This window comes from Scyliorhinus torazame, chromosome 21, assembly GCF_047496885.1.
Source record: "Scyliorhinus torazame isolate Kashiwa2021f chromosome 21, sScyTor2.1, whole genome shotgun sequence".
NCBI classification, from domain to species: domain Eukaryota; kingdom Metazoa; phylum Chordata; class Chondrichthyes; order Carcharhiniformes; family Scyliorhinidae; genus Scyliorhinus; species Scyliorhinus torazame.
In genome coordinates, this window is record NC_092727.1 from 10,231,939 (window position 1) to 10,258,669 (window position 26,731).

At 47.1% G+C, this 26,731-nt stretch overlaps 1 protein-coding gene across 1 annotated transcript in view; it reads right to left on the reverse strand.

Annotated features, from left to right (window-relative positions):
* Positions 1-1,909: 1,909 nt before the first annotated feature.
* Positions 1,910-26,731, reverse strand: part of LOC140398731 (5-hydroxytryptamine receptor 3B-like) — a 33,446-nt gene continuing 8,624 nt past the window's right edge. The window contains exons 3-9 of the mRNA XM_072487746.1: positions 23,111-23,155; positions 16,382-16,491; positions 14,914-15,083; positions 8,302-8,459; positions 7,355-7,565; positions 6,104-6,313; positions 1,910-2,353 (exon numbers count right to left, since the gene is read on the reverse strand). Of these exons, the coding sequence (XP_072343847.1) occupies positions 2,070-2,353; positions 6,104-6,313; positions 7,355-7,565; positions 8,302-8,459; positions 14,914-15,083; positions 16,382-16,491; positions 23,111-23,155 (1,188 nt within the window). The 3' untranslated portion in view covers positions 1,910-2,069. The remainder of the gene's footprint in view (positions 2,354-6,103; positions 6,314-7,354; positions 7,566-8,301; positions 8,460-14,913; positions 15,084-16,381; positions 16,492-23,110; positions 23,156-26,731) is intronic.

The window sequence follows — 26,731 nt, forward strand, 5'->3', positions numbered from 1 at the left end:
CTATGCACATATACACCCAGGTCCCTCTGTTCCTGCAGCTCCCTCTGTTCCTGCACCCCTTGTCTCTCCATGTTCTTCCTATCAAAATGCATTACTCTCACACTTCTCTCCATTGAACTTCATCTCCCCACTATCTGCCCACTCCACCATCTTGTCTTTGAGTTCTACAACAGTTTACAATGCTGCCTGTTTTCTATAACCTGCAAACTTTGAAATAGCTCAGGGCTTCCACCCCATGGGGGTGGGGGGAGCTCCTGAGTAACTATGGTACTGATACCTCCGCCCGACAACCGACAACTCCTCCCAACCCCCCAACTATTCCTCCATACTTGACCTGTCTCCCGACCCCTTGACTCCCCCATTCCCCCGGCTACCACCCGCCCTCCCAACCCCCATTCCCCCACAACCCCCACCCCAAACTGATCTCTACTTTACCCCCCCCATAATCCTTCCAAACCACCGAGTCTTCCTCCACCCTCCAACTACCCCCACCCTCTGACTACCCCTGTGCTTTCTCACCCCACACTCCCCAATGACACACTAATCCCTACTCTTACTAGCCCCCACCCCACACTCCCCTCCCAATTCCCTGACAATCCTTCATCCCCTGATTGTACCCCACTCTTGACTGCACCTCCCACAACCAACTACCCACCCGGCTCAAAGAACAAAGAACAATACAGCACAGGAACAGGCCCTTCGGCTCTCCAAGCCTGTACTGGTCACTCCTCGATAATCCCTCAACCCCTGACTATCCTGATCCCTGACTACACCCCAACCCCTGACTATCCACCTCCCACGACCAACTACCCTCCCAGTTCCCTGACAATCCCTCAACCCCTGACTGCACCCCCACCCCTGACTACACCCCCACCCCTGATTATCCCCCCCCCCCCCCCCCCCCCACGACCAACCACCTTCTGACTAACGTAAATGGAAATCAAAGCAGGGAGGGTTGCAAATAGGACAGTCGATTCGTGTCCACCAGGTGGCGGTTGCGATTAAGATAGAACTCTCCGCATTGAGATCATTCAGTGGAAACCTGACAGAAAAGATCTCAGGCTGATACATTGAACTGTCCTCTCCTGTAGCGTGGTATCAGATCTGCTGCGCATTTGCAGCAGTTTCATATTGACTTTAGTCTGGAATTGGGTATATTCAAGCAGAAAAAAATTGCAAATGACCTTGAAATCATTTTGGTCGGATTTAAGAATCACTTTGAAACTATCCTTATTTACACACACTTCATGCTGAGTGGTTATACTCTCGTAACACTATTTCTCACAACATGCATCCTGATGGGTAATCTGTTGTGCCTTCAGGTTTTTAAGGTATTTGAGGATCTGTTATTGATTTTTCAGAGTTAAGTGTTCAGATCAGAGACTGCAGAATGAAACACTTGCTTCTTGCTGAACTATTTAGCTGTTGAGGGTCACAGGATGGAAATTCAGCCGCTGATTTCAGAGCAGCTTTTGGTGAAGAGCCTTGTGTGGCGGGTTTGAGAAGCGGCATGAATCGGCACGGGGTAGCTGATGGATTTACTACCCCTCGCAGATGATGATGCAGTGACAAAGAATGGTACATCAGGGATGCAGGCCAGCCAGCCCATTAGTCCCTGACTGGTCGACCGCCAATAAAATGAAGGGAGGAACTGACCAAGGAGCAAACCAACGTCTCACGGCACCTTACTCCACCCACAAGGGAACTGCTCAGGCTTGACATGTCGATAGTGACGTTTAAGGGGCATCTTGACAAATACATGAATAGGATGGGAATAGAGGGAAACGGACCCAGCAAGTGTAGAAGATTTTAGTTTAAACGGGCAGCATGGTCGGCACAGGCTTGGAGGGCCGAAGGGCCTGTTCCTGTGCTGTACTTTTCTTTGTTCTTTGTTCTTTGTTATGTCATCCCGTCGGCACTGCTTATCTTACATTGAAGGTTGGTTTCCTCCCCAGGCAGCCCAGCTTTCAGCAAAAGGGGCAAGAAATGTCTGAGTGGTGTAATATTGTGATGACTGACTGTTTTTGCTGCTTCAGTCTGCAGTCTCTTTGGGCTTTGCTATTTCAGGACTATGAGCTACTCCATATCAGCCAGAGAGCGGCCATTGTAATAGTGTAAACTCCAAGTATCACCAAATACAAACGGAAAAGAAACGTATCAAATCTGTAACAAAATGCCAGCCAGTCATTCTTGGGATCGGTCTCATTCTCCAGCTGGCTCAAGCAGAGCTTGATTGAAGAAATCTCCCTCAGCACCTCTTTCATGGTTAACTCCTTGGTCTGCACACTTTGGGCCTCTGTGTCCAGGACGTCCTCTTGCGGTTGTAGCGGAGTTCCAGTCTCACCGTCAGAAACTGTGTTAAGAGGGGACACAAGAGCACTTCAGTAAGTGTTGAGCGTTGGAGATGCGGCAATCAATGTGAGGTTGACTTCAGGATGGAAAGCGTAGTGATCACAAAGAACTAAACTAATTTTATTTAATAATAATTAATATAATAATCACTTATTGTCACAAGTAGGCTTCAATGAAGTTACTGTGAAAAGCCCCTAGTCGCCACATTCCGGTGCCTGTTCAGGGAGGCCTGTACGGGAATTGAACCCATGCTGCTGCCTTGTTCTGCATTACAAGCCAGCTGTTTAGCCCACTTTGCTAAACCAGAGTTCGACACTTAGTCCTATGGTAAACAAATATTATTAAACTACACTCATTAACACTATCTCTATATTCTAACTACAATTATATCTTATCTTACTAGCTCTACAGTGCCTCCAGTCTCCTCTAACTCTAATTTACCCTTTCCAGCTCACTCTCCCAGAAATCCAAGAGTCAGTGAAATTTATAGTACTGTCCCTTAGCTCCCTCTTGTGGCTAGTTTCAACATAACATTAACTCTTCGCATGCTGTACATTTGTATAATGTCACAGCAGTAACAAGAGGAGACCATTCACCTCCTTGAGCCTCATCCACCATAAGATTAGTCCCTGCCTGATCTGTATAATACTTACTCCATTTACCTGTCTTGGCTCCGCATCTCTTAGACCTGCCTGACAGAAATCTCATCAATCTTTGTTTTTCAAATTTATGATTGACCTCCAGCAATGAATCCTTTCATCATTTTAAGCATTTCAATTTTGGGTGCATTGCTGTTAAAAATTCTTACTGTCGTGAAATTGTGTTGACGGTTTTGAAAATTCGCGGGATAAGCAGGCCAGAGCGTGTGGAAGAGATCAAAGCTAATTTTCCGGACGATGTAGAAACCAATTTGCCATGGGCTCCGCCTGATCAATATGAGTGGCTGAGGAACAAAATGTCAGCTGTGGTTCCATTAGTAGCACTCTTGCCTCTGAATCAGAAGATTGTGGGTTCAAATCCCACTCCAGAGACTCGAACACTTGGCTACACTTAGTGCAATAAGGAAGAGGTGCTGCAATGTCAGAGGGGTTAACTTTTAGATAAAACATGAAATCAATACCCTATCTGTCCTCTCAGCTGAACATAAAAAAAGGTCCTACTGTGCTACCTTGGAAAGGGAAAAGGTAATACTCCCCCGGCGACCTGGCCAATATTAATCTCTCAACTAATATTCACAAAAACAGTTTAACAGATCATTTATCACATTGGTGTTTGTAGGTGCTGTGATGATGTGCATCAATGTAAATGCCTGTAGGCTAGCTAGACACTAGAGGGAGCACAAGAGACATCACACACACACTCAACCAATAGATCAGTTAGATAGGACACAACCAATGGACATTCACGATACACACCGAGGTGACACAACCACAGGAGGGCATTACACCAATCCATATATAAAGGACACCACACACATGATCTGCCTCTTTCCAGTGGAGACAGTCAGTGAGAACAGACACAGGGTTGATTCAATATCACTCCCACCACGTGGATTGCAGCAACTGGTTAGTCAGTCTGGGTAGCTATAGTAGGATTAGCAGTAGCGTCGAACCCGAGTAATAGAAGTGTAAATAGTTTAATAAACGTGTTGAAGTTATCTCCATGTCTGAACCTTCCTTTTTCAAGTGCACCACAAGGAATCCGCTTATGTTACACCTAGAACATAACAAATCATGGTACCAGAGTGAACTGTTTCAATCCATATGGCCATACCTCAGCATACAGTGACAACCAGCAACAATATCCAGGCAAGATGTTCTAGATCTGGGTTCCGCGGCGGCTCCAGTGCCACGGCGATCTCCGCAAAAACTGGCGGGCATTCCGGGAAATGTTTGAAATCTTCCTGGTAGCAGCCGAACTAGAAGAAGTGGCCGATGCTGAAAAGACAGAGCTTCTGCTCACCACCGCCGGTGCCGGAGCAGAAGAAATCTTTTAAAAATTCAAGTTCTCCAAAGGGCAAAACAGGAGCGATTTCCAGGCAGTCCTGGACAAATTCGGCAAATACTGTGAGGAAAACACATTCCAACCAGCAAGAAAAGGTAAGAGAAGCGCCAGTACTCACCTCGAAGCCGAGATCCCGGAGCAGAGAACAATTTTGATCGGCGGCCATCTTTCTAAAGGGACTGCACTTGCGCAGTTGCGCGAGAAGCGCACAGAACGGGAAGGTCCGTTTGGGCATGCGGAGACGGCCCGACATTGGGCGGGAGCGGGATCTTCTGGTCCTGCTGTTGTCAACAGGATATCCTGTTGAGTTCACCCCTCACCAGGACTTCCTGTTAAATTATGCCATTCTCCACAGTGAGAATGCGAAGGCAGGAAAGACAAATTTGCCTTTCCTTGCATGATATTCCCAAGAACCCAGCTGTGCAAGATCTATCATGTTCTTTGAGCTATTCAACTCTTTCCATAGCTTCCAGATGCCTTGGGTAGCGTGGTGTTACGTGTTAACAGCCGCCGATCCCGCCTGTGAGAAGGAGTCTTGGCCTGGCTTGCTTTAATCCTTTCTCTTGCTCTCCAGGATATACTTCTTTTTGAGATTTTCCAGTTGTGTTAGGAATATTGCGAGGGCCCTGGTCTCTGGTGAGTTAGCAATTCTTAAAAGAAGCAATAGAGGGAGTTCTACAATTGGTCCAAGCTCTCCCTCCAACCAACCTCTCCCCTCCTCCACTCTGTGGTGATCAATGTGAGGTTAACTTCAGGATGGAAAGCGTAGTGATCACAAAGACACTTGAAGTTCTTTTCATGAACTAAACTAATTTTATTTACACTACTTGATTTAGAGATCAACACTTATTCCAATGGGAAACAAATATATTATTGAACTACACTCACTAACACTATCTCTATATTCTAACTACAATTATACTCTATCTTACTAGCTTTGCAACGCATTTTAGTGGTGGCACGGTAGCACATCAGTTAGCACTGTTGTTTCACAGCTCCAGGGTCCCACGTTCAATTCCCGGCTTCGGTCTGTGCGGACTCTGCACGTTCTCCCCGTGTCTGCGTGGGTTTCCTCCAGGCGCTCCAGTTTCCTCCCACAAGTCCCCAAAGATGTACTGTTAGATGAATTGGACATTCTGAATTCTCCCTCTGTGTACCCGAACAGGTGCCGGAATGTGGCGACTTGGGGCGTTTCACAGTAACTTCATTGCAGTGTTAATGTAAGCCTACTTGTGACAATAAAGATTATCACTAATCCAGTCTGCTCTAACTCTAATTTACCCTCTCCAGCCCACTCTCCCAGAAATCCAAAAGTCAGTGCAATTTAGTACTGTCCCTTAGCTCCCTCTAGTGGCTAGTTTTAACATAACATTAACTCTTCACATGCTGCCCATTTGTATAATGTCACACACTCCACAGCCACCATCCTGCTGGGATTGGAGTGAGTTAGAGACCAGGCAGGATTCCAGTTCCCGAATCCTATCCAGTGATCCCCTTTTCAAAGTATTTGTGACCTGCAAACCAGGTGGGGACCAGATGGAGTCTGACTATGATTGTTCTCACAGATTGAAAAGCCTGCTGGCACCTCCCGGTGAGAATAACCACATGAGGGTGGTAATAGAAAGCAGCTGCACCCGTGGAACCCAGAGAAAGATGAAAAGGGACAAAAACAATAAAAGGCCAGCTATTGGGAGCTAACGTGGGGACTGGGAGTGAAGAGTTTTTGCAGCAGTAAATGGGGTCTCACCCCTGTCATCACAGATTCCTTCTTGAGTCCTCAGTGAAGTGCAGGGGCTGTCGATGGTGCTCCGATCTGAAGTAGGATCCTCAGAGAGGCAGCACTCGGAGAAAACAGTCTTGGCCTTGGATTCCTCATTCATGTTCAGGAGCTTTGCAATTAGGATCGATTCCGCCAAACTGATCACAAGTAGGGCCATACAGACAGCAAAGAACACCCCTGAGGAAGGGCAGATCAATGGTAGATGTTTAGTTTCAGTGAGTACCCAAAGGCTTTTAAAAAAAATAAATTTAGAGTACCTAATTCTTTTTTTTCCCCAGTTAAGGGCCAATTTAGCGTGACAAATCCACCTACCCTGCACATCTTTGGGTTGTGGGGGTGAAACCCACGCAAACACGGGGAGGTTGTACAAACTCCACACGGACTGTGACCCAGGGCTGGGATCGAACCTGGGTCCTCGGCGCCATGAGGCAGCAGTGCTAACCACTGCACCGCCATGCCACCCTGAGTACGAAAAGGCTTACTTGGGCATTTTACTCCTTGTTTCCCATCAGATACACAACTTCAAGTTTTAACTTTAAAATTATTTCCCCAGCTTTTCTCTTCTGACAATTAACCTGATTGACAGAAGCCTCTGCTTTAATGAGCCTGATTAACAGAAGCAGTAGCAGAGAGGACGGGGAGGAGCCAAGGAGAGATTGCCATCTTGAGGGAGGAGTCTAGGGATAGTTCACAAGGGGAGAGAGATGGTGGTCAGGCAGGTGGAGTGTGGCCAGGGCAGAGGGGGAAACAGAAAGGTGGGTTATATGTAAGGTTGTTAGATGGGAGGTGGGAGGTGGGGAATGGGGTAGGGGAAGCGCTTCTGTTTCTCTTGGACCACAAGCAGCGCTGTAAATGCAACTGTCCTAAGGATCTAGATTTTCGGGCCTTATTTCACCTGACAGATTTCCTGAGGCCCGGGAAACCAAGCTGGCATCAGTTAACAAAATAAAATTACTGTTAAAACGCTTTACTTCAAAGATTTTACTGACTTACCCATTTCCTTGCCTATTCCCTATCCAAAATTTTCTATCCTCATTTTATTTCAACATCTGGGCTGAATTTGAGCCAAAGTCTGCAAGATGGAAGGCCAAGGAATAACACACCAAGGGCCCAAACTCTGCCAGTACGAGATATTTGAATGCAGATAGTTGCTCATTTCTGTCTCACTGTTTATTTTAACAAATGGCTCAGGGCATGGAAAAGGAAAGAGGGTATTACCAATGAGAGGTGTTTTCATCGCAGTAGCAGGAATGTCATCACTTAGGTTCATCCGAAACACAGTGTACCCCAGTAGGATGCTGCATTTGAAAGTTATTCGTCCACTGCTGTTCGGGGGCAGGAAGTAGCTGGTCACATCTACAAGCATTAGAAATATGCTGGGCAGCAGCAGACGGACCACGTAAAGCAGTGGCCTTCGTCTTATTACAACCTGCAATGCAAAGTTTGAGTTGACTGTTCATTATTTTTGCCACTCCCCTTGAAGAAGGGGAGGAGAGATGATGAGAGATTTGCAGAGCCAGTCCCAGTCAGGTCCCAGGACGCCTCAGCAGTGACCTCCTTGACCTGAACCAATCTCTCATTGCAATATGTTCAGGGGTACTCCCAACGCCCAATGGATCAAAGAATCATTTACGTTTTAAATCTAGCCTCTACCACCCCACCCTCAATGTGGAGCCACCCTGGATCACCCCTCCGGCATCAATTATCCGACTGGTAAAGGTTTTGTAGGATTTTAAATGACCTGAAATGAGACCCTAGCCAAGGGAGCCTGCTGAGACTCCAAGAGGTTAAAGGAAGGAAATCCTTGAGGCAGCTTTGGAAAACCATTTCCCCGCCCCAAGATATGTCCCAATAAAGAGGCCAATGTGTGTGCGGGGAGGATGTCGTGGCTGCTTCGTAAATTGTCCATGGTCCCCCCCCCCCCAACCTTCAAACTGCAGTTTTGAAGGTGGGAGTGAGGTGTAATCCTGGGGGACTGTATCTAGTTTCAATTCTGAGTGCATCTGCAAAATCAAGCCACCCCCACGCCAGGGAACCTTAGAGCCCCTGTATGACTAGGTGGTTTTGAAATGAGCTGCATTGAATGTATTAATTTAAAAAAGGTTTGCGAAATCTTGCTGATCGTTATGCGCATGGCTTGGACATGACCTCTCATATCTACTTACGTTGAACTGAATTTGCGCATATTCCCTCCCTTCATCGAACATCTTTTCATATTTGGAAGGAACAGAAAGGAGTTCCCATTCACCATCGCCTAAGAACGCCCTGGTATTATTCTCAATCTCTTCGAAGCTTCTCCAAAGCTTGAGATTGATATCATTCACTGCAAAATGAAGAGAGAGAAGGGGGTGAGGTGGCTACTGAAGAGGCTCGTCAGTTGAACTTAAACCTTTCACACGTGGAGCCAAGAGAAGCAGGGATGCTGCTTTTAGAGGCCTCACAAGGAGGGTCACAGCTTTCACGACCATGCATTAACCTCACCCCCATCCCCTTCCCTCCTCATCCCTATAATAATAATCTTTATTGTCACAAGTAGGCTCACATTAACACTGCAATGAAGTTACTGTGAAAAGCCCCTGGTCGCCTCATTCCCGCACCTGTTCGGGTACACAGAGGGAGAATTCAGAATGTCCAATTCACCTAACAGCAAGTCTTTCGAGACTTTCGAGCACCCGGAGGAAACCCACGCAGACACGGAGAACGTGCAAGGGAGAATTCCAAGCCTGGAATTGAACTTGGGACCCTGGCGCTGTGAAGCAACAGTGCTAACCACTGTGCTACCATACGCCCTTGACTGAGGCTGGTGCTGCCTGTGTATCTCTTATTCATTCACAGGATGGGGGCATCATTTGCAAAACCAGCATTTATTGCCCATCCTTAACTGCCCTTGAGCTGTTTCTTCAGGCAGCTGAGTGATTAGCTAGGCCATTTGAGAGGGCAGTGAAGAGTCAACCACATTGCTGTGGGTCTGGAGTCACATGTAGGCCAGACCAGGTAACAAAGACAGATTTCCTTCCCTTTAGGAGACTAGTGAACCAGATGGGTTTCTTTATGAGAATCCGGTAGTTTCATGGTCACCATTACTGATACTAGCTTTTTATTTCCGTTTTAGTTAATCAAATAATAAGAAAAGTCAATTGGGTAAAAGCCAACTTCAATGGGGTAAGAATGGATCTGGCCCATATAAATTGGAGTCAAAGATTATCAGGAAAATCAGGTCCTAGGGTGCTGAAAGACATGGAGATTAAACTGAAGCAGAAAAAATGTGCTTAAATGACAGATAACAGGTAAATAATGTGGTGATATACATCACTGTAAGTACACAAAGGGTTAATGTACATACACTACACCTAGCTAGACACTAGAGGGAGCACCAGAGTCATGACACACAGACAGTCACCCAATAGGACAGGAAGATAGGACACGACCAATGGGCATTCACGATACACACAGAGGTGACACTACCACAGGGGGGCATTACACCAACCCATATAAAAGGACACAGCACACATGATCTTCCTCTTTCCAGTGGAGACACTCAGTGAGTACAAAGGGTTGATTTAAAACACATCACTCTCACCACGTGGATTGTAGCAGACTGGTTAGTCAGTCTGAGTAGCTATAGCAGGATTAACAGAAGAATCGAATCCAAGTAGGAGAGTTGTTAATAGTTCAATAAACATGTTGAAGCTATCTCCAAGTCTGAACCTTCCTTTGTCAGAGTGCACATCAAGGAAGCAGCTTATGCAACGTCAAGAGCATAACAAAACAAATAATACAATTGAGAAGCAGGTGGAATATAGAAGCTGAGGTATTTAAATGGATACTTTGCATCTGTCTTTACAAAGGAAGATGTTTGCCTGGTCATGGCATAAGAGAAGTTAATTCAGACTCTTGGGGGGTTTAAATTAATAAGGAAGACATATTGGAAAGGCTATCTGTCTTAAAGTTAATAATACACCAGAACCCGATAAGAAGCATCCAAGGATAATGAAGGGAGTGAGAATGGAAATAGTGGAGGCCCTGGCTATAATTTTCCAGTCTTCCTAAGACTCGGAGTGGGGCCAGGGGACTGGAGAAAGGCAAATGTTACACTCTTGCTCAAAAACGGTGCAAAGATAAGCGAGCAACTACAGGCCAGTTTAACCTTGGTGGTGGGGAAGCCTTGAGAAAAGATGATTAGGTCAAAATTAATGGACACTTGGGAAAATGCAGGTTAATTAAGGCAAGTCCTAAAGGGTGGTGCCCAGTACGAGACGTAATGCTCCAATTGAGGCCAAACTAGTGTTTTTTTAAAGTTTTGTCATGACCTCTTTACTTTTGCACTCTCTGCCCATATTGATCAAGCCTAGGGTGCAAATGCCACACTCTCAACCTGGGCTGCCACCTTAAATGATGTATGCACATAAACACTCAGATCTCTCTACTCCTTTAGAATTCTGATGGGCAAATTATATTTAATTAACTTCTGATGAGGTAACAGAAAGGATCGATGAGGGTTACGTAGTGCACATGGACTCCCAAAAGGCATTTGTGCCGCACAACAGACTTTTGAGCAAAATTTAGCTCATAAAATAAAAGGGACAGTAGGAAACTGCGTACAGAATTGGCTGTGACGTGACAGGAAACAAAGAGTCGTGATGAATGTTTGTTTTTCAGACTGGAGGAAGGTTTATAGTGTAGTTCCCCATGGGACCGTGTTCGGGCGCCTGCTTTCCCTGATATATATCACTGACTTAGACCTTGGTATGCAGAGCACAATTTCAAAATTTGCTGATGTACCGAGATTTAGAAGCATTGTGAATCTTAAGAAGGATAGAACTTTGGGTTGGTGGAATGGACAGACAAGTTTCAGATGTAACTTAATGTAGAGAAGAGTGAAGAGATTCATTTTGGTAGGAAGAACGCATGTGAAATAACAGGTCAGAGTTTCTGCCCCCCTCCGGCGTGTTTTCCCATGGCGGGTGCGGCTCGCCAATGTTCGCAGGTGGCATCTTCCGATGTTCACAATGTTTTGTGTGGCCTGCCCGTCCTGCCGCTGGGGAACCAGTGGTCGGGGTGGAATATCCTGCTGGTGGGAAGGGGCAATAGGGTCCAGTTCTAAAGGGGATGCAGGAGTAGAGAGATCTGAGTGTATATGTGCATACATTATTTAAGGTGGCAGAACAGGTTGAGAGTGTGGCATTTGGTACCCTAGGTTTGATTAATATGGGCAGAGCGTGCAAAAGTAAAGAGGTCATGTCAAATCTTTAAAAAAGCACTAGTTTGGCCTCAATTGGAGTATTATGTCTCGTACTGGGCACCACCCTTTAGGAAGGATGTGAAGGCTTTAGAGGGGGTGCAGAAAAGAATCATGAGAATGGTTCTAGGGATGAGGAACATTAGTTATGTAGAAAAATTGGATACGTTGGGATTGTTCTTCTTGAAGAAGAGAAGGTTGAAAGGAGATTTGATAGAGGTATTCCCAATCATGAGGGGTCTGAACAGAGTAGATCAGGAGAAACTGTTCCTGTTGGTGGAAGGATAGGGAATCAGAGAGGTCAACTTAAAATAATTGGCATAAGAAGCAATAGTGGCATGAAGAATAACTTCATCGTGCAGTGAGTGGTTAGGATCTGAAATGAACTGCCTGAGGATGCCATGGAGGGAGAGTGAATCGAGGCCTTCAAAAGGGGATTGGATCATTAGTGGAAAGGGAAAAATGTGCAGGACTATGGGAAAAAGGTAGGGAAGTGACACTAGGTGCATTGTACCTTCAGAGGGCATGTATTGACATGATGGGCTGAATGGCCTCCTTTTGTGTTATAACCATTATACGATTCTGTGATGATATTTAATTTCCTCAGCTATGGCCATGCCTGTTGCATATCCAATATAATCCTACATTATTTATTGAGGGTACAAAATAATCAGAGTCAAGGTTCCAAGAGCCTGTGTCTGAAGATTTTCATCATCATTAAACCTTTGAACAAAGAGTTGTCTATATAACATCCCTTTCTAAGTACAGGAGCAGGGTTCTCTTGTACAAATCCAGGCAGGCTCTTCATCCTCTATTTGCCATTAAAATGTTGTCCTTTTCCTTAACACACAAAGCGCTGACAAGAATAAGGTTTTGTTTTTAGATCTGTGATCAGTGTAAGTGCTGTGGATTGTAAACGAGAAAGACAAGATAATGGAGGCCTCTCTCATCGAAAAGCAAATGGAAAATTGATCACAGAAAAGATATTTAATGGGATAATTTTTAATGTGGATGTGAATATCTGAGGGATAGTAATTACATTATGAAGTGAAGGCCCGTTGAGAAAGGACAGGGAATAGATATCCCACCGCAAAGCCACAGCCCTTGTCTGAATTGTTATCCCCAGAAGGTTTATCTAGCTGGTGCTTGCTTTTACTGTGCCTCTCTAATTGTTGATAAAAGAGGCTTTAATAGCCCTGACAGGACTTCAAAAAATTCCCCCCACCCGGCGCCAAATCATTTTATCCTGACCTTGATTTAGCAAGACCGAGAAATATTTAAAGGAGGAAGAACCACAGAGAGGAACCACCGAGAACGGCATGTTCTCTTTTATTTATTCTTTTATGGGTTGTGGGTGTCTGCTGGCAAGGCCTGCATTTATTACCCATCCCTAGATTGCCCTTGAACCGAGCGTCTCGCTAAGCCATTTCGGAGGGTAGTTAAGAGTCAACCACATTGCTGTGGATCTGGAGAGGCACACAAGGCAAATGTCCTTCCCTAAATGGGAGTGAACATAGATTTTCGAGACAATCCATGAGAGTTTCATTTTCCAGGTTCATTTAATTGAACTTAAATTCCTCCAGGGGGCATGGTGAGGTTTCGATCCATGTCCTTCAAACTTTAGCGTCAGTGGTACTAGTCCAGTAATAGTACCACCGTGTCAACTGGTATTGAGCCTCGGACAACGCTATCTGCATTCTCCGGCCCTCTTTCCCCACACTTGCTCTACACACTGTAATGCTTTCCTCCTTTTCATCTATTGATCCATTTGCATTTCAAAAAAACTATTGTGGCTTTATTTCCACCATTGTTTCTGATAGGCCACTCTGTATTTTGACCCTGACCGGACTGCAGGAAGAAAATTCTCCGAACCCTTCTGAATGGTCTTAAATTTAAGCCCTCCAGTAACCAGTTTGCTGAGATGCACACAACAAAGATGAGGTTCAGATGGACCATAAGCGCCAGCACAGATCAATTGGGCCGAATGGCTTCATTTCCTGTAAATCCTAGCTCTGATGAAAAGAGCTCCTTCGTTGATGTCAAGAAAGGCCCCATTGCTTATTTCCTCACTGACCAGATAGTTTTGATTTTTCCCCCTAATTTCACCCCATATAAAGCCTGTGCCAGCTTTCCCCGCCCCCTCCCCTGCTCTTTCCCCATAGCCCAGCCCACCTTTCCTTTCAAACATTTATCCAATTCCCTTTTGAAACTTACGATTGAATCTGCTTCCTTCATTCTTTTAGCCAGTGCCACGATCATGTCACTCTCCTCATTATGCATGGTGGCACAGTGGCATTGTGGTTAGCTCTGCTGCCTCACAGCTCCAGGGACCCGGTTCAATTCTCGCCTTGGGTGACTGTCTGTGTGGAGTTTGCACTTTCTCCCCATGTCAGCGTGGGTTTCCTTCTTGCCACTTGCCAGTTGGTGTCCAAAAGATTAGGTGGGGTTACTGGGTTATGGGGATAGGGCGCAAACGTGGGCTTAAGTAGGGTGCTCGTTCCAAGGGTGGTGCAGACTCGATGGGCCAAATGGCCTCCTTCCGCACTGTAGGGATTCTGTGATTCTAAGTTTCTATTCTATAATTTTGTCTTTATAGTTTTTGGTACTTGGATCGTTAATGGGGACAAACTTTTAAGTCGAGCAGAGGAAGTAAGGAACTCAAAGTGTCAGAATAGTGCACTGTGTTATAAAGTCTTGTATTGCGCGTAGAAGAACCCAGAATTTTTTGGCATCCGAGAGATTGGAGGGATTGGTTTTGATTGGTTGGCTGGTGGTCATTGGATTGGGCAGGGACAGTATTCTGCCCGGCAACCGACAGCAATTAGTTCCTGTCGGGTAGGGTTTTCGGAGAGAACCCAGGAGAAGCCATTGGTCCCTTAAGGCGGAAGCAGCTCTCTCTCTCTGCTCTACTGCCTAATGTCTGAAGGCAAAAGCTTCTGGACGCTGAAAAGGCTGTCTCTCTCTCTCTCACTCGAATGCTGGCTGCTCGTTATTTCTGTAAGTACAGTGAAAACCATCAGAAGCTGAAATAAAAGATAACATCCATCCGAAAGTCTAGATGAAGAAGAAACTAACTGGAAGATGTCTAGCTGAAACAAAGCCTGTATCCTCTTACTTTCATCATTACTTTACTCCCTCTTTCCCCTCTGTGTTTGTTTGTCCATGTGTGTGTGTGTGTAGAGTGTGGGGCAAGTTAAAGAGGGAAAGGTTAAGAGATTATATAGTAGTTAACCAGTTGTATTTATTGCCTACTTAATTATAGTTACTGTTAATCATAAAAAGTTAACTGTGTTTAAATTTACAAACCTGGTGACTGATTATTGGGCAGCCGCAGACCTTGAGTATTTTAAAATAAATGTTCATTTCAACCGTGATGTGACTCTGGGGCAAGTGGGGCTGGAATTGACTACACACTGGACCAGAGTGTCGTAGCAATGTCACTTGGCATTTAATCTTGCCTGACAACACTCCTGTTGATGTTTCAGTGTGTTACGGACGCTATATGAATGCAAGTTGTTACTGACTTTCCTCTGCTCACCTGTATGCAGCCAGCTACAGAATGTGAAGGTGCAGTTCTGCTTGTCAAACGGAAAGGCATATATCTCCAGGCTGCAAGCAGAGACAACCTGGATTGGCTTGTAGTTTTTAACGGTGCCTGAGGAATTCACGTATACATAGGGCAGGTACGGTGATCTGCCTACGTCAATGCTGCATGAGGAAAATAACATGGTTCAGTTATGTATATCTGGGTTGGGCTCACAAACTCTGAATGACATAATAATTATAATAATAATCTTTATTAGTGTCACAAGTAGGCTTACATTAACACTGCAGTGAAGTTACTGTGAAAAGCCCCTAGTCACCACACTCCGGCGCCTGTTTGGGTACACTGAGGGAGCATTCAGAATGGCGAGTTCACCTAACAGCACGTCTTTCAGGACTTGTGGGAGGAAACCGGAGCAGCCTCAGGAAGCCCACGCAGACACAGGGAGAACGTGCAGACTCCACACAGACAGTGACCCAAGCCGGGAATCGAACCTGGGACCCTGACGCTGTGAAGCAACAGTGTTAACCACTGTGCTACCATGCTGCCCATAGAGAAAATCAGGCAGATGCAAAGCCTGACAAACCATCCAGTCAAGGCAGTATTCATGGGTGAAACTAAACAAGGGACCTAACATAGACCCTTAAAACCCACAGGCATGGTTGTGCTCTCACTGAGAATAAAACTGTTCCAAACTTTTACCCTCATGAAGTTTATAATTTGTCCTTCAAAATGTTAATAGCGGACAGAGTAAATGGGGGAATGGGAAACGTTGCTTTGACAGCACTGCCACTCTCTTTATTAGTGGTTGTCCATTCTGAAGCAGACATGCAGTCCTACAGTGTCAGCTATGGGCTATGGCTCAGTGGGTAGAGGTCATATTTGTGAATCAGAAGGTTAGGGGGTTCAAGGCCCCCTCCAGAAATTTGAGTATGAAACATCGCAAATGGTGCTGATGTTGTCCAATCATCAGGGAACATCCCAACTTCTGGCCTTATGATGGAGGGAATGTCATTGATGAAGTAGCTGAAGACGGTTGGGCCAAGGATGCTACCTTGAGGAACTCATGGTCTTAATCACATTGCTATTTGTGGAACCCCTATGGATCATTTGGATGCTGAGGTTCTGAAATTGCAACATTGACAACATCGTAAAAGTGTCTTGGTATGTTCTGAGGTTGTGAAAGGTGCTACATAACTGCACATCTTTCCGTGAGGAGTTTGCACATCCTCCCTCGTGACTTCATGAGTCTCACCCCCACAACCCTAAAAGATGTGCAGGGTAGGTAGATTGGCCGCATTAAATTGCCTCTTAATTGGAAAGAAATTGGGTACTCTAAATTCATTTTTAAAACTTAAAGAAAAACTGCACATCTTTCTTCTTGATTATCTTGATGAAATGAAAAATCTGTTCAATAATAAAAAAAATAGGGAATACTGTTCACAAAACAATTGTTACTCACAACTCTTGAATTAGTACATCAGGGATCCAAATAGTTTCAATAGGCAGCGAAATTTCATTGATGCCGTCAAAGCTTGTGGGGTTCCACATGAGGAACTCGTCCGTCCATATCTGCCACAAGAGTACAGGAAGGCCATGTGAAGATGCACGGATATACTTGTGATATTCTTTACAATAGGCTGTGGAAGAGTACGACCTGTGGCTGGTGTTGGTGCTGGTGCTGGGTGTCGTGTTATTCACCCTGGGGTAACACGGACTGCAACAGGATGCAGATGAATGGTAAAGCATACACCAAACGTAGACGTTGGTTCAATACGATTTATTGAACTTCTGTAACAATGCACACAGCTGGCTGTGGGTCGACACTCTGCTACTCTAAGTGTACTAACTCCAACTTACTAGACCAGGCTAGCTGTGATCCACGTGTAGAAGGTGCTGACTGATATATACACCCTGACTGTCACTATAGTTGTAGCCAGTGGAAAGAGGCGGAGTGCTGATGTCTCATGTGTTTTATAGTTGGAAGCCCCCCTCTGGTGTTCTGTCTGGTGATTGGTTGTGTTCTTTCCTGTATGTTGATTGGCTAACCTGGGTGTCTGTCACTGCCTGTTTTTACCTCATGACGTGCATGGGTGCATATTATGACATCCACCCCTTTTTTAAAAAATTGTCGGTTGCTTAGAGCATATACAACATATTTACAGATATAACTATTTACAACAAATGGCGTGTGAATGCCTGTGTACATGTAAGGTGTCTAGCGCGCAGATACAGAACAATATGTACAAAGGAAATATTTATAAGTCCAATCTCTGGGGCTGGCGTTGGATCCTTGTCGACCGCCTGAGAGGTGGAGGTGGGGATGAAGGCGCCTTGACAGGCGGGATTGCTGCCAGATTGGTGGCCTCGTGGAGCAAGGTGTCCGGAAAAGGCATGACGACAGGTGGGAACGTGAAGTCTGGTGGTGGGCAGGCAAGTTTGCGTAGTGCCCTTCTGTTGAGCCTGACAATGGATCCATCAGCCATGCGAACCACGAACGACCTGGGAGCAGAACAACAACAGCTGGAGCTGACCAGCCTCCACCAGGCAACTTGGTGCGAACAGCATCTTCCAGAGAGAGCACGGGCAGATCAGTAGCATGAGCATCATATGTCAGCTTTTACCGGTTTCTGAGTTGCTGCACCTCTTGCAGCACTGGGAGGTGATCCAGGTCAGGTAAATGAATGGCCGGAACAGTCGTCCGCGGGTCACGATTCATAAGGAGCTGTGCCGGAGACATACCGGTGGACAGAGGGGTTGCCCTGTACGCCAGGACCGCAAGGTTAAAGTCAGAAGCGGAGTCCGCAGCCTTGCAGAGCAGTTGCTTCACGATATGGACCCCCTTTTCGACCTTCCCGCTAGATTGCGGGTAATGCGGGCTCGAGGTAATGTGCTTGAACTGGTATAGATTCGCGAAGTTGGACCACTCTTAGCTGTAGAAGCAGGGACCGTTGTCGCTCATGACTGTGAGCGGAATACCATGCCTGGCAAATGTCTCCTTGCAGGCCTTGATGACACGCCTTGATGTGAGGTCGGACAGTTTCACCACGTCGGGGTAACTTGAGAAGTAGTCAATTATAAGCATGTAGTCACGCCCATTGGCGTGAAAAAGGTTGTTTCCCACCATAGACCACGAAGAGGTCACGATCTCGTGTTGCTGGAGTGTTTCTTTGGGCTGAGCAGGCTGGAAACGCTGGCAACTCGCACAATTGAGGACCATGTTGGATATGTCCTCATTGATGTCAGGCCAATAGACAGCCTGCCGAGCCCTGCGCCTGCATTTCTCGATACCGAGGTGTCCCTCGTGGATCTGTTTGAGCACTAAGCTCTGGAGGCTGCGAGGAATAACGATACGATCCAGCTTGAGGAGGATCCCCTCGACAACTGTTAGGTCATCCTTGACATTAAAGAACTGGGGGCATTGCCCTTTCTGCCAACCATTTGCAAGGTGATGTGTGACCCGCTGCAGAAGAGGGTCCTTGGCAGTCTCTTCTCGAATGTTGACGACTCGTTCGTCTGAGGCCGGAAGGTTGCTGGCACACCGTTGCACCTGTGCCTCAATTTGGCGGATGAAGTCGACCTGTTCACAGGGCGAGGCGATGGCGCGAGACAGGGTATCTGCAATGATTAGCTCCTTGCCCGGTGTGTAAACCAATTCGAAATAATACCTGCGGAGTTGAAGGAGAATGCGCTGAAGCCTGGGCATCATGTCATTCAAGTCCTTGTGAATGATATGGACTAGGGGTCTGTGGTCAGTCTCTACTGTGAAGGTTAGTAATCCGAAGACGTAATCATGGAACTTTACAATATCGGTGAGGAGGCCCAGGCACTCTTTCTCTACCTGAGCATACCTCTGCTCAGTGGGAGTCATGGCCCTGGACGCATAGGCCACTGGAGCCCAGGACGAGGAGTCATCCTTCTGGAGGAGCACCGCACCAATGCCGTCCTGGCTGGCATCCGTGGAGATTTTTGTCTCCCGCTCTGGGTCAAAAAACGCTAGTACCGGAGCAGTGGTGAGTTTTGCCTTTAACTCGAGCCACTATGCTTGCTGTGTGGGTAGCCACTGGAAGGCAGTGGACTTCTTCACCAGATGCCTGAGAGCCGTGGTGTGTGATGCGAGGTTGGGAATGAACGTTCCCAAGAAGTTAACCATACCCAGGAAGCGGAGTACCGCCTTTTTGTCTTCCGGGGTCTTCATGGTGTTGATGGCCTTGACTTTGTCCGAGTCCAATTGCATGCCCTGCTAGGATGGTTTGATCACCCAAAACCTTGATTGATGGCATGCCAAAGGAGCATTTGGCCTTGTTCAACTTAAGGCCGTTGGCATGTATGCATCTAAAGACTTGTTGGAGACGAGATATGTGTTCCTCTGGGGTCCTGGACCATATAATGACGTCATCAACATAACCCGCACACCCTCAATGCCTCCAGCATCTGTTCCATGATCCTGTGAAAGATTTCAGAGGCTGAAACAATACAAAACGGCATGCGGTTTAACAGTACCTCCCGAAAGGTGTATTAAACGTGCAGAGCTTCCTGCTGGACTCGTCCAGTTGTATCTGCCAGAAGCCACACGATGCTTCATGAAGAATTTGGCATGTGCTATCTCACTGGTTAGCTCCTCCCACTTCGGGATCGGGTCGTGTTCCCGCATTATGTTTCGGTTAAGATCCTTGGGATCTATACATATGCGTAGTTCTCCAGAGGGCTTCTTCACACAGACCATCGAGCTGACCCAGTCAGTCGGTTCCGTCACTTTGGAGATGATGCCCTGGTCTTGGAGCTCCTGTAGCTGTGCCTTTAAACGTTCCTTCAGAGGAGTCGGCTCCCGGTGTGGTGCATGGATCACAGGCGTGGCATCAGGCCTGAGTAAGATTTTGTAGCGGTACGGCAGCGTGCCCATCCAACTGAACACATCCGGGTATTGTGACAGGATTTCGTCAATGTCAGCCTGAAGATTCATATTGGCAGAGGACATGGCATGTACGCGCTGGACGAGATTGAGTAGCTTGCATGCATGGGCACCAAGCAGGGAAGCCTTGTCAGGCTTGACGATTTCGAATCGTAGTGTGGCTTTGATGGCCTTGTTGGAGACATGCAGGTGATAAGACCCTAACGCAGTAATTGCATTGCCATTATATTCAAGCAGCTGGCAGGCCGACGGAAGAATTTCTGGCTGCCTTTGGATGTGAGCGAGATCTGCTTGAGATATGAGATTGGCTGAAGCACGAGTGTCCAGCTTGAACCGGATGCTGCATTGGTTGACTTGTACGACAGCACGCCATTCGTCCGCAGAATCCACGTTGAGGATGGGTAGGCGTGTTGCTGAATGTGAGGAGGCCTTTTCATACGTGGTAATGATGCCCACACGATATGGGGACTCCAGGCAGTCGTCCTCTGGATCCGTGGTGTTAGCAGGTTCCGAATCCAGCAGCTCTTGCTGCGCGCTTCGAACTTGTTTGCGTTGGAACTGGGATCGCTGGCCCACGATCAGAGGTGCAGACCTGCTCAAGGCTGCATAATAGCCAGGCTTCCCACAATTTAAACATCGCCTGCCTCTTGGAGGGCATTGCCGCTATAAGTGGGTGGTGCCGCAGTTCGGGCACGTCATGATGTTGACGTCGTAACGCTCCGTGCGTCGTCGCACATGCGCAGTGCGGTCTTCGGCCGCTTCGTCCTCCCGTCCGTGATGCGCATGCGTGGGACCCTCGGAAATGGCTGCCTTCATCGATGCTAAGGCGCCGCATTCGGGCGATGGCCTGTATACTCTCTGCCTCGTGGGAGGCAAATTGGTCCTGTTCTGCCGATTTAAGGCGGGAGTAGCGACTTTTCATCTGTTCATGCACTTTACACGTCTCCATGGCAATTGGCAGGGTCATGTTTTTTATTTTTTGGAGCTGCTCCCGCAGGGCGTCGGAGTGGACCCCAAACACGATCTGATCCCTGATGAGGGAATCAGCGGTGTCACCGTAGTTGCAGGACTGCGCTAATATGCGGAGATGAGTTAGAAAGGATTGGAAAGGCTCATCCTTACCCTGAAGGCATTGCTGGAAGACATAGCAGCCAGAGCTCTCGTTCGCTTCGACTTCATAGAGATTGTCGAATTTGGCTAACACGGTCTGCAACTTGGTCTTGTCCTCGCCGTCGGCAAAAGTGAGTGAATTGAAGATTTGGATGGCCTGGTCCCCCGCAGTCGGCAGGAGCGGCGCGATTTTTCTGGCATCGGACGCTTCCTCGAGGCCCGAGGCCTCAATGTAGAGACTGAATTCCTGCTTGAAGACCCGCCAGTTGGCGCCGAGATTTCCGGAGATCCGGAGCTGTGGAAGGGCCTGGATCGTCTCCATGCCGCTGGAAGGCACTTGCTGGTCGTCACTGAATTATTTAAGGTAAATTACTTTGATGAAGTAGACTCCTGGTATCATGTCGTGCTATTTACTCTGGGGTAACACGGACTGCAACAGGATGCAGATGATCTGCAAAGCAGACACCAAACGTAGGCGTTGGTTCAATACGATTTATTGAATTTCTGTAACAATTGCACACAGCTGGCTGTGGGTTGACACTCTACTACTCTAAGTGTACTAACTCTAACTTACTAGACCAGGCTAGCTCTGATCCACGTGTAGAAGGTGCTGACTGATATATACACCCTGACTGTCACTACAGTTGTCACCATTGGAAAGAGGCGGAGTGCTGATGCCTCGTGTGTTTTATAGTTGGAAGCCCCCTTCTGGTGTTCTGTCTGGTGATTGGTTGTGTTCTTTCCAGTGTGTTGATTGGCTAACCTGGGTGTCTGTCCCTGCCTGTTTTTACCTCATGATGTCCATGGGTGCATATTATGACACTGGGCATATCAGTGGCCCCGGCTTGTCAATCCAGATCGCAAAGGTTTCAAATTTAACTCCTGGGTTGTGTTGCATTGTTTGATCTTATGGTACCAAGCCAGCGATTGACCCCTGAGTCGGAGTTCATGACCTTGATAGCTCTGCAGTGACCTCTGCCGCAACGTCTGTGTGCTTTGTACTTCAGAGACTTCAGAGACTTCAGAGCAAAATTTTGTCCGACACTACACTGCAGTGTTGAGGGAGCGCTGCCCCATTGTAGGTATAGTGGATGAGATGGAAAATTGAGATCCTGTCTGCCCTTTCAGACCTGACACTATTTGGAGGAAGTGCAGAGCAGTTCTCCCAGATGTCCCGGCCAATATTAATCCTCAACCAATATCACAAAAACAGATTATCTGGTCATTATCACATTGCTGTTATGGGAGCTTGCTGTGCACAAATCAGCTGGTGTATTTCCTACTTTACAACAGCGACTGCATTTCACTCTTACCCGGAAAATGGTTAGAGACATCCTGAACTGTGCTGTAAAATGCAAATCTATCCAACTATTTGTAAGGCACTGCCAAGTAATGCTGCGTTTGGCATGGAAATAGGGAAGGAGAGAGGCTGAGAAAAAAATGATACAATATAAAGGAAAACTCAGAAAGATACATGGGGTCCATAATGCTGTGGCTTGGCGGTCTGGTATTATTGGCAGGTAAGAAGAATATTCTATGCTCGATACAGTCAGTATGTCCATGATAGTGGATGGGCCACTTTACGACTGTTTATTTATTAATATTTTCTCATGGGCTGTGGGCATTGCTGGCTAGGCTGGCACATAAAGCCCATCCCTAAATGTCCGTGTGAGGGTTGGCAGTGAGCTGCCTTCTGCAGTCCAGCTGTTGTAGGAGACCCCGCTGAAGCCACAAACTATATTGAAGTGAGACAGACGCATGTAATTGCAACTTGGGTGGCGGCTGCGTGCTGAAGATACCCAATTGCTCATTAACATTGCATCCTACAGCAAAGGGGGGGGGCGGAGGGGGCACACAAGTTTACAGTTAAAACTTCTCTCTTGTGCGCAGCCCTCTCCTTCGAACAGAATCACTCCTATCAGTTTGCTCGGCCTCTAGATTCCAATTCTTCACGAGGGTCTTTGTTTTAAAAAACGAGAAACACTAAGTGCTTTGGGGTGGGCAGCAAGTCTTTAATTGATGCCAGCGCCTGTTATTCCCACCCCGAACCCTCGAGTCGTGCTCCAGGAGCTTTACGTTTCAGGCACTGGGAGCTCCACAAGAATACAAGAATATTTAGGTCATTGCATTACACATGTTATGGGTCTGATAGGCTCATATGAAACATACCTGTTGGTACCAGATATTTGTTCTCAGCTTTTGGTTCTGGCCATCCTGAAAACACAAAAAAGAAATAGATCTTGTTTCAACAGGGGACATTGTCAGTTCAGATCAATGTTTATGGAAATCTGCAGGGAGAATGTTCATCAATACCAGTCAATTATTAAAACCAATCCATCAACATCAAATATGCCTAACTAGCTTTGCCAGAGGTTGTTGTGCTTGGGTTATAATGGTGTGCGGGTAAATGGCGGTTCAATGGGTAACAGTCTTTCATAGATTATCATAGAATTTACAGTGCAGAAGGAGGCCATTCGGCCCATCGAGTCTGCTCCGGCTCTTGGAAAGAGCACCCTACCCAAGGTCAACACCTCCACCCTATCCCCATAATCCAGTAACCCCACCCAACACTAAGGGCAATTTTGAACACTAAGGGCAATTTAGCATGGCCAATCCACCTAACCTGCACATCTTTGGACGGTGGGAGGAAACCGGAGCACCCGGGAGGAAACCCACGCACACGGGGAGGATGTGCAGACTCCGCACAGACAGTGACCCAAGCCGGAATCGAACCTGGGACCCTGGAGCTGTGAAGCAATTGTGCTATCCACAATGCTACCGTGCTGCCCTCTTCCTCTTGCCTCTTCTTGAGTCAGAAGATTGTGCGTTCACTCCACAGACCTGAGCACAAAGTCCGAGATAATTGTTATTTTAATTCTTCCATGGGGCAAGGGCATCATTGGCCAGGCCAGCATTTGTTGCCCATATCAAATTGCCCTTGAACTGAAATGGCTCTGTCACTCCAGACAGCAATTAAGAGTCAACCACATTGCTGTGGGTCTGGGGTCACTTGTAGGCCAGACCGGGTAAGGATGGCAGATTTCCTGATTCGAAGGGTATCATGACTATAATAACGCGTACAAGACCACGGGGACACATTGATTGATCGACATATGACACAACGTTGGGTGGGAGGGTGAGCTGTGAGGAGGATGCAGAGATCCTTCAGTCTGATTTGGACAAGTTGAATGAGTGGGCAAATGAATGGTAGATGTAGTATAATGTGGATAAATGTGAGCTTATCCACTTTGGTAGCAGAAACAGGAAAGCAGATTATTATCTGAATAGCTATAGATTGGGAGAGGGGAATGTGCAACAGGATCTGGGTGTCCTTCTACACCAGTCACTGAAGGTAAGCATGCAGGAGCAGCAGGTGGCAAAGAAGGGAAATGGTATGTTGGCCTTCATTGCGAGAGGATTTGAGTGCAGGAACAGGGATGTGTTGCTGCAATTATACAGAGCCTTGGTGAGACCCTACCTGGAATATTGTGTGCAGTTTTCATCTCCTTATCTGAGGAAAGATGTCCTTGATATAGAGGGAGTACAAGGAAGGTTTGCCAGACTGATTCCTGGGATGTCGGGACTGACATATGAGGAGGGATTGAGTCAGTTAGGATTGTTTACTGGAGTTCAAATGGGGGATCTCATAAAAACCTATAAAATTCTAACATGACGAGGCAGATGTTCCGGATGGTGGGGGTGTCCAGAACCAGGGGCCGCAGTCTGAGGATACGGGGTAGACCATTTAGGACTGAGTTGAGGAAAAGTTTCTTCACCCAGAGAGTATTGAGCCTGTGGAATTCTCTACCACAGAAAGTAGTTGAGGCCAAAACACAATGGGTGGGTTTTTCCGTCCCGCTGCAGCAGATTTCTGGTTCAGCATGCCGTTGGGATTGTCCGTCTCGCCGGCTGGTCAATGGGATTTCCCATTGTGGGGCAGCCCCGCGCCGTCGGGAAACCCCCGAGCTGCCGGCAGAAAGGAGCATCCCACCGGCGGAGAAGCCAGCCCTGTGTGTTTTCAACAAGCTATTTTTTGGTTGTTTTGGGGGCTCATAAATTATTATGGGAAGTTCATCCCGAACCTAGCTACCTCGCCAGAGTGAAACGGAAGTTGGTGTCATCTAAGCTATTGTCGCACTACCATCCATCGAGACCACTCGTCATCACATGTACTCTCTTCCCGTACGCCATTGGGTTAGTGTCCTCCCAACGGCCGGATGGAAAGGCCGATAACAAATGGAAAGATTACGCCAATCATTCAGGACTCATGGGATTCCAGAGGTGCTCCGTACCATCCATCCTCAAATGCTTTGCCTGAGCGGGCCGCCAAAACGTTCAAACAAGGTATCCGGAAACAGAACATGGGTTCCCTTGTATCAAAGTTGGCACGGTTTTTATTCAACTCCCAAATGATGCTGAACATCCCAACCGGAGTAACTCCGGCAGAATTGTTGATGGGCCAGTGCCTCCGGATCCACCTGGGTTTAATGTTCCCTATTCTTGGTGGGAAGGTAGAAATGAAGCAGGATCTCCAGAAGAGGGACCGTGATCACTGAACGCATGTCAAAGATTTCAAATTAAGGGACATTGTTCACGGTCGGAGTTTCGGGGATGGCTCCCAGTGGGTCCCAGGGACTATAGTGGAGAAAACGGGATTATACAGGCGGGACTAGAGAGTGGACCATGTGGAAGCTCATGGACCACCTCAAGGGCAGGGATCGCACCCCCCGCCCCACCCTCGGAGGAAGCCACAATGGATGAATCTGTGCCTCGACCACCCTCTCTGCCCTCCTTTAGTCAGGAAACGCTTCCCACATATGGACACTGAATCCTCAGTATTCTCAGAGGATGTAACAATCGGAGATGGGCCCCCAGCAGGGCCCCTTTGTCGTTCTACACCTCCCGACACGATATACACCCCTGACCTGGCCCTGCAGCTAATGGAAGCACAACCATGGGCAAAATGACGAAGGAGACCCCCTCAACAACCCATTGCAGGGAAACCTAACCTTCAGACTTAGGGGAGGGGGGAAGGATACAATCAGCCGCATGAGACCCATGGGTACACATCAATCAATCTTCCCATGGAACTCTTAGAATACGATCTCCCCTGCTCGTAAGCTCACCCGTCACTTCCGGTAGTCTCAACTGAGACCTGTGAGCTGTAAGCCACGATGCGGCCTTTACTTTATATTTACGAATTAGATGTTGTTTAATTCACCTTCTCGGGCCTCCCTGAGCTTTTATAATAATTTATGAGACAAGCTTAATTAATCAATCAATTTGCATTTAAACTTCACCAGCTTCTATGGTCGGATTTGATCAGAATATTAGCCTGGGCCTCTGAATTACCAGCCCAATAACATTACCATAATGTCACCATCTCCCCCTGCTCTCTATTGTAATGCTGAGGGAGTGTTCTATTGTTGGAGTCACCATCTATCGGATTATCTGGTAAATATTTCTGCTTGTGGGCCCCAAATTAGTTGCTCCATTTCCTCCGTTACGAATTCAAGAACGGCTGTAAAGTTCTTTGGGACACCAGAATGACAGGGAGTGGGATAGCTTGATCTTGGTTTCGGACAAAGCTCGGCGCAACATGTTCTATGTAAATCCCAAGGCTGTAATGTGAGGATTCTACACGTATGTGGCAGGATTCTGCATCCCGCCGGCAGCAGCATCCTCCGTCCTGCCTGCCAGCCAATGGGGTTTCCCATTGTGGGCAGCCCCACGCTGTCGGGAGATCCCCGGGCGTGGGTGGGCTGTCGGCGTGACGGAGAATCCCGCCAG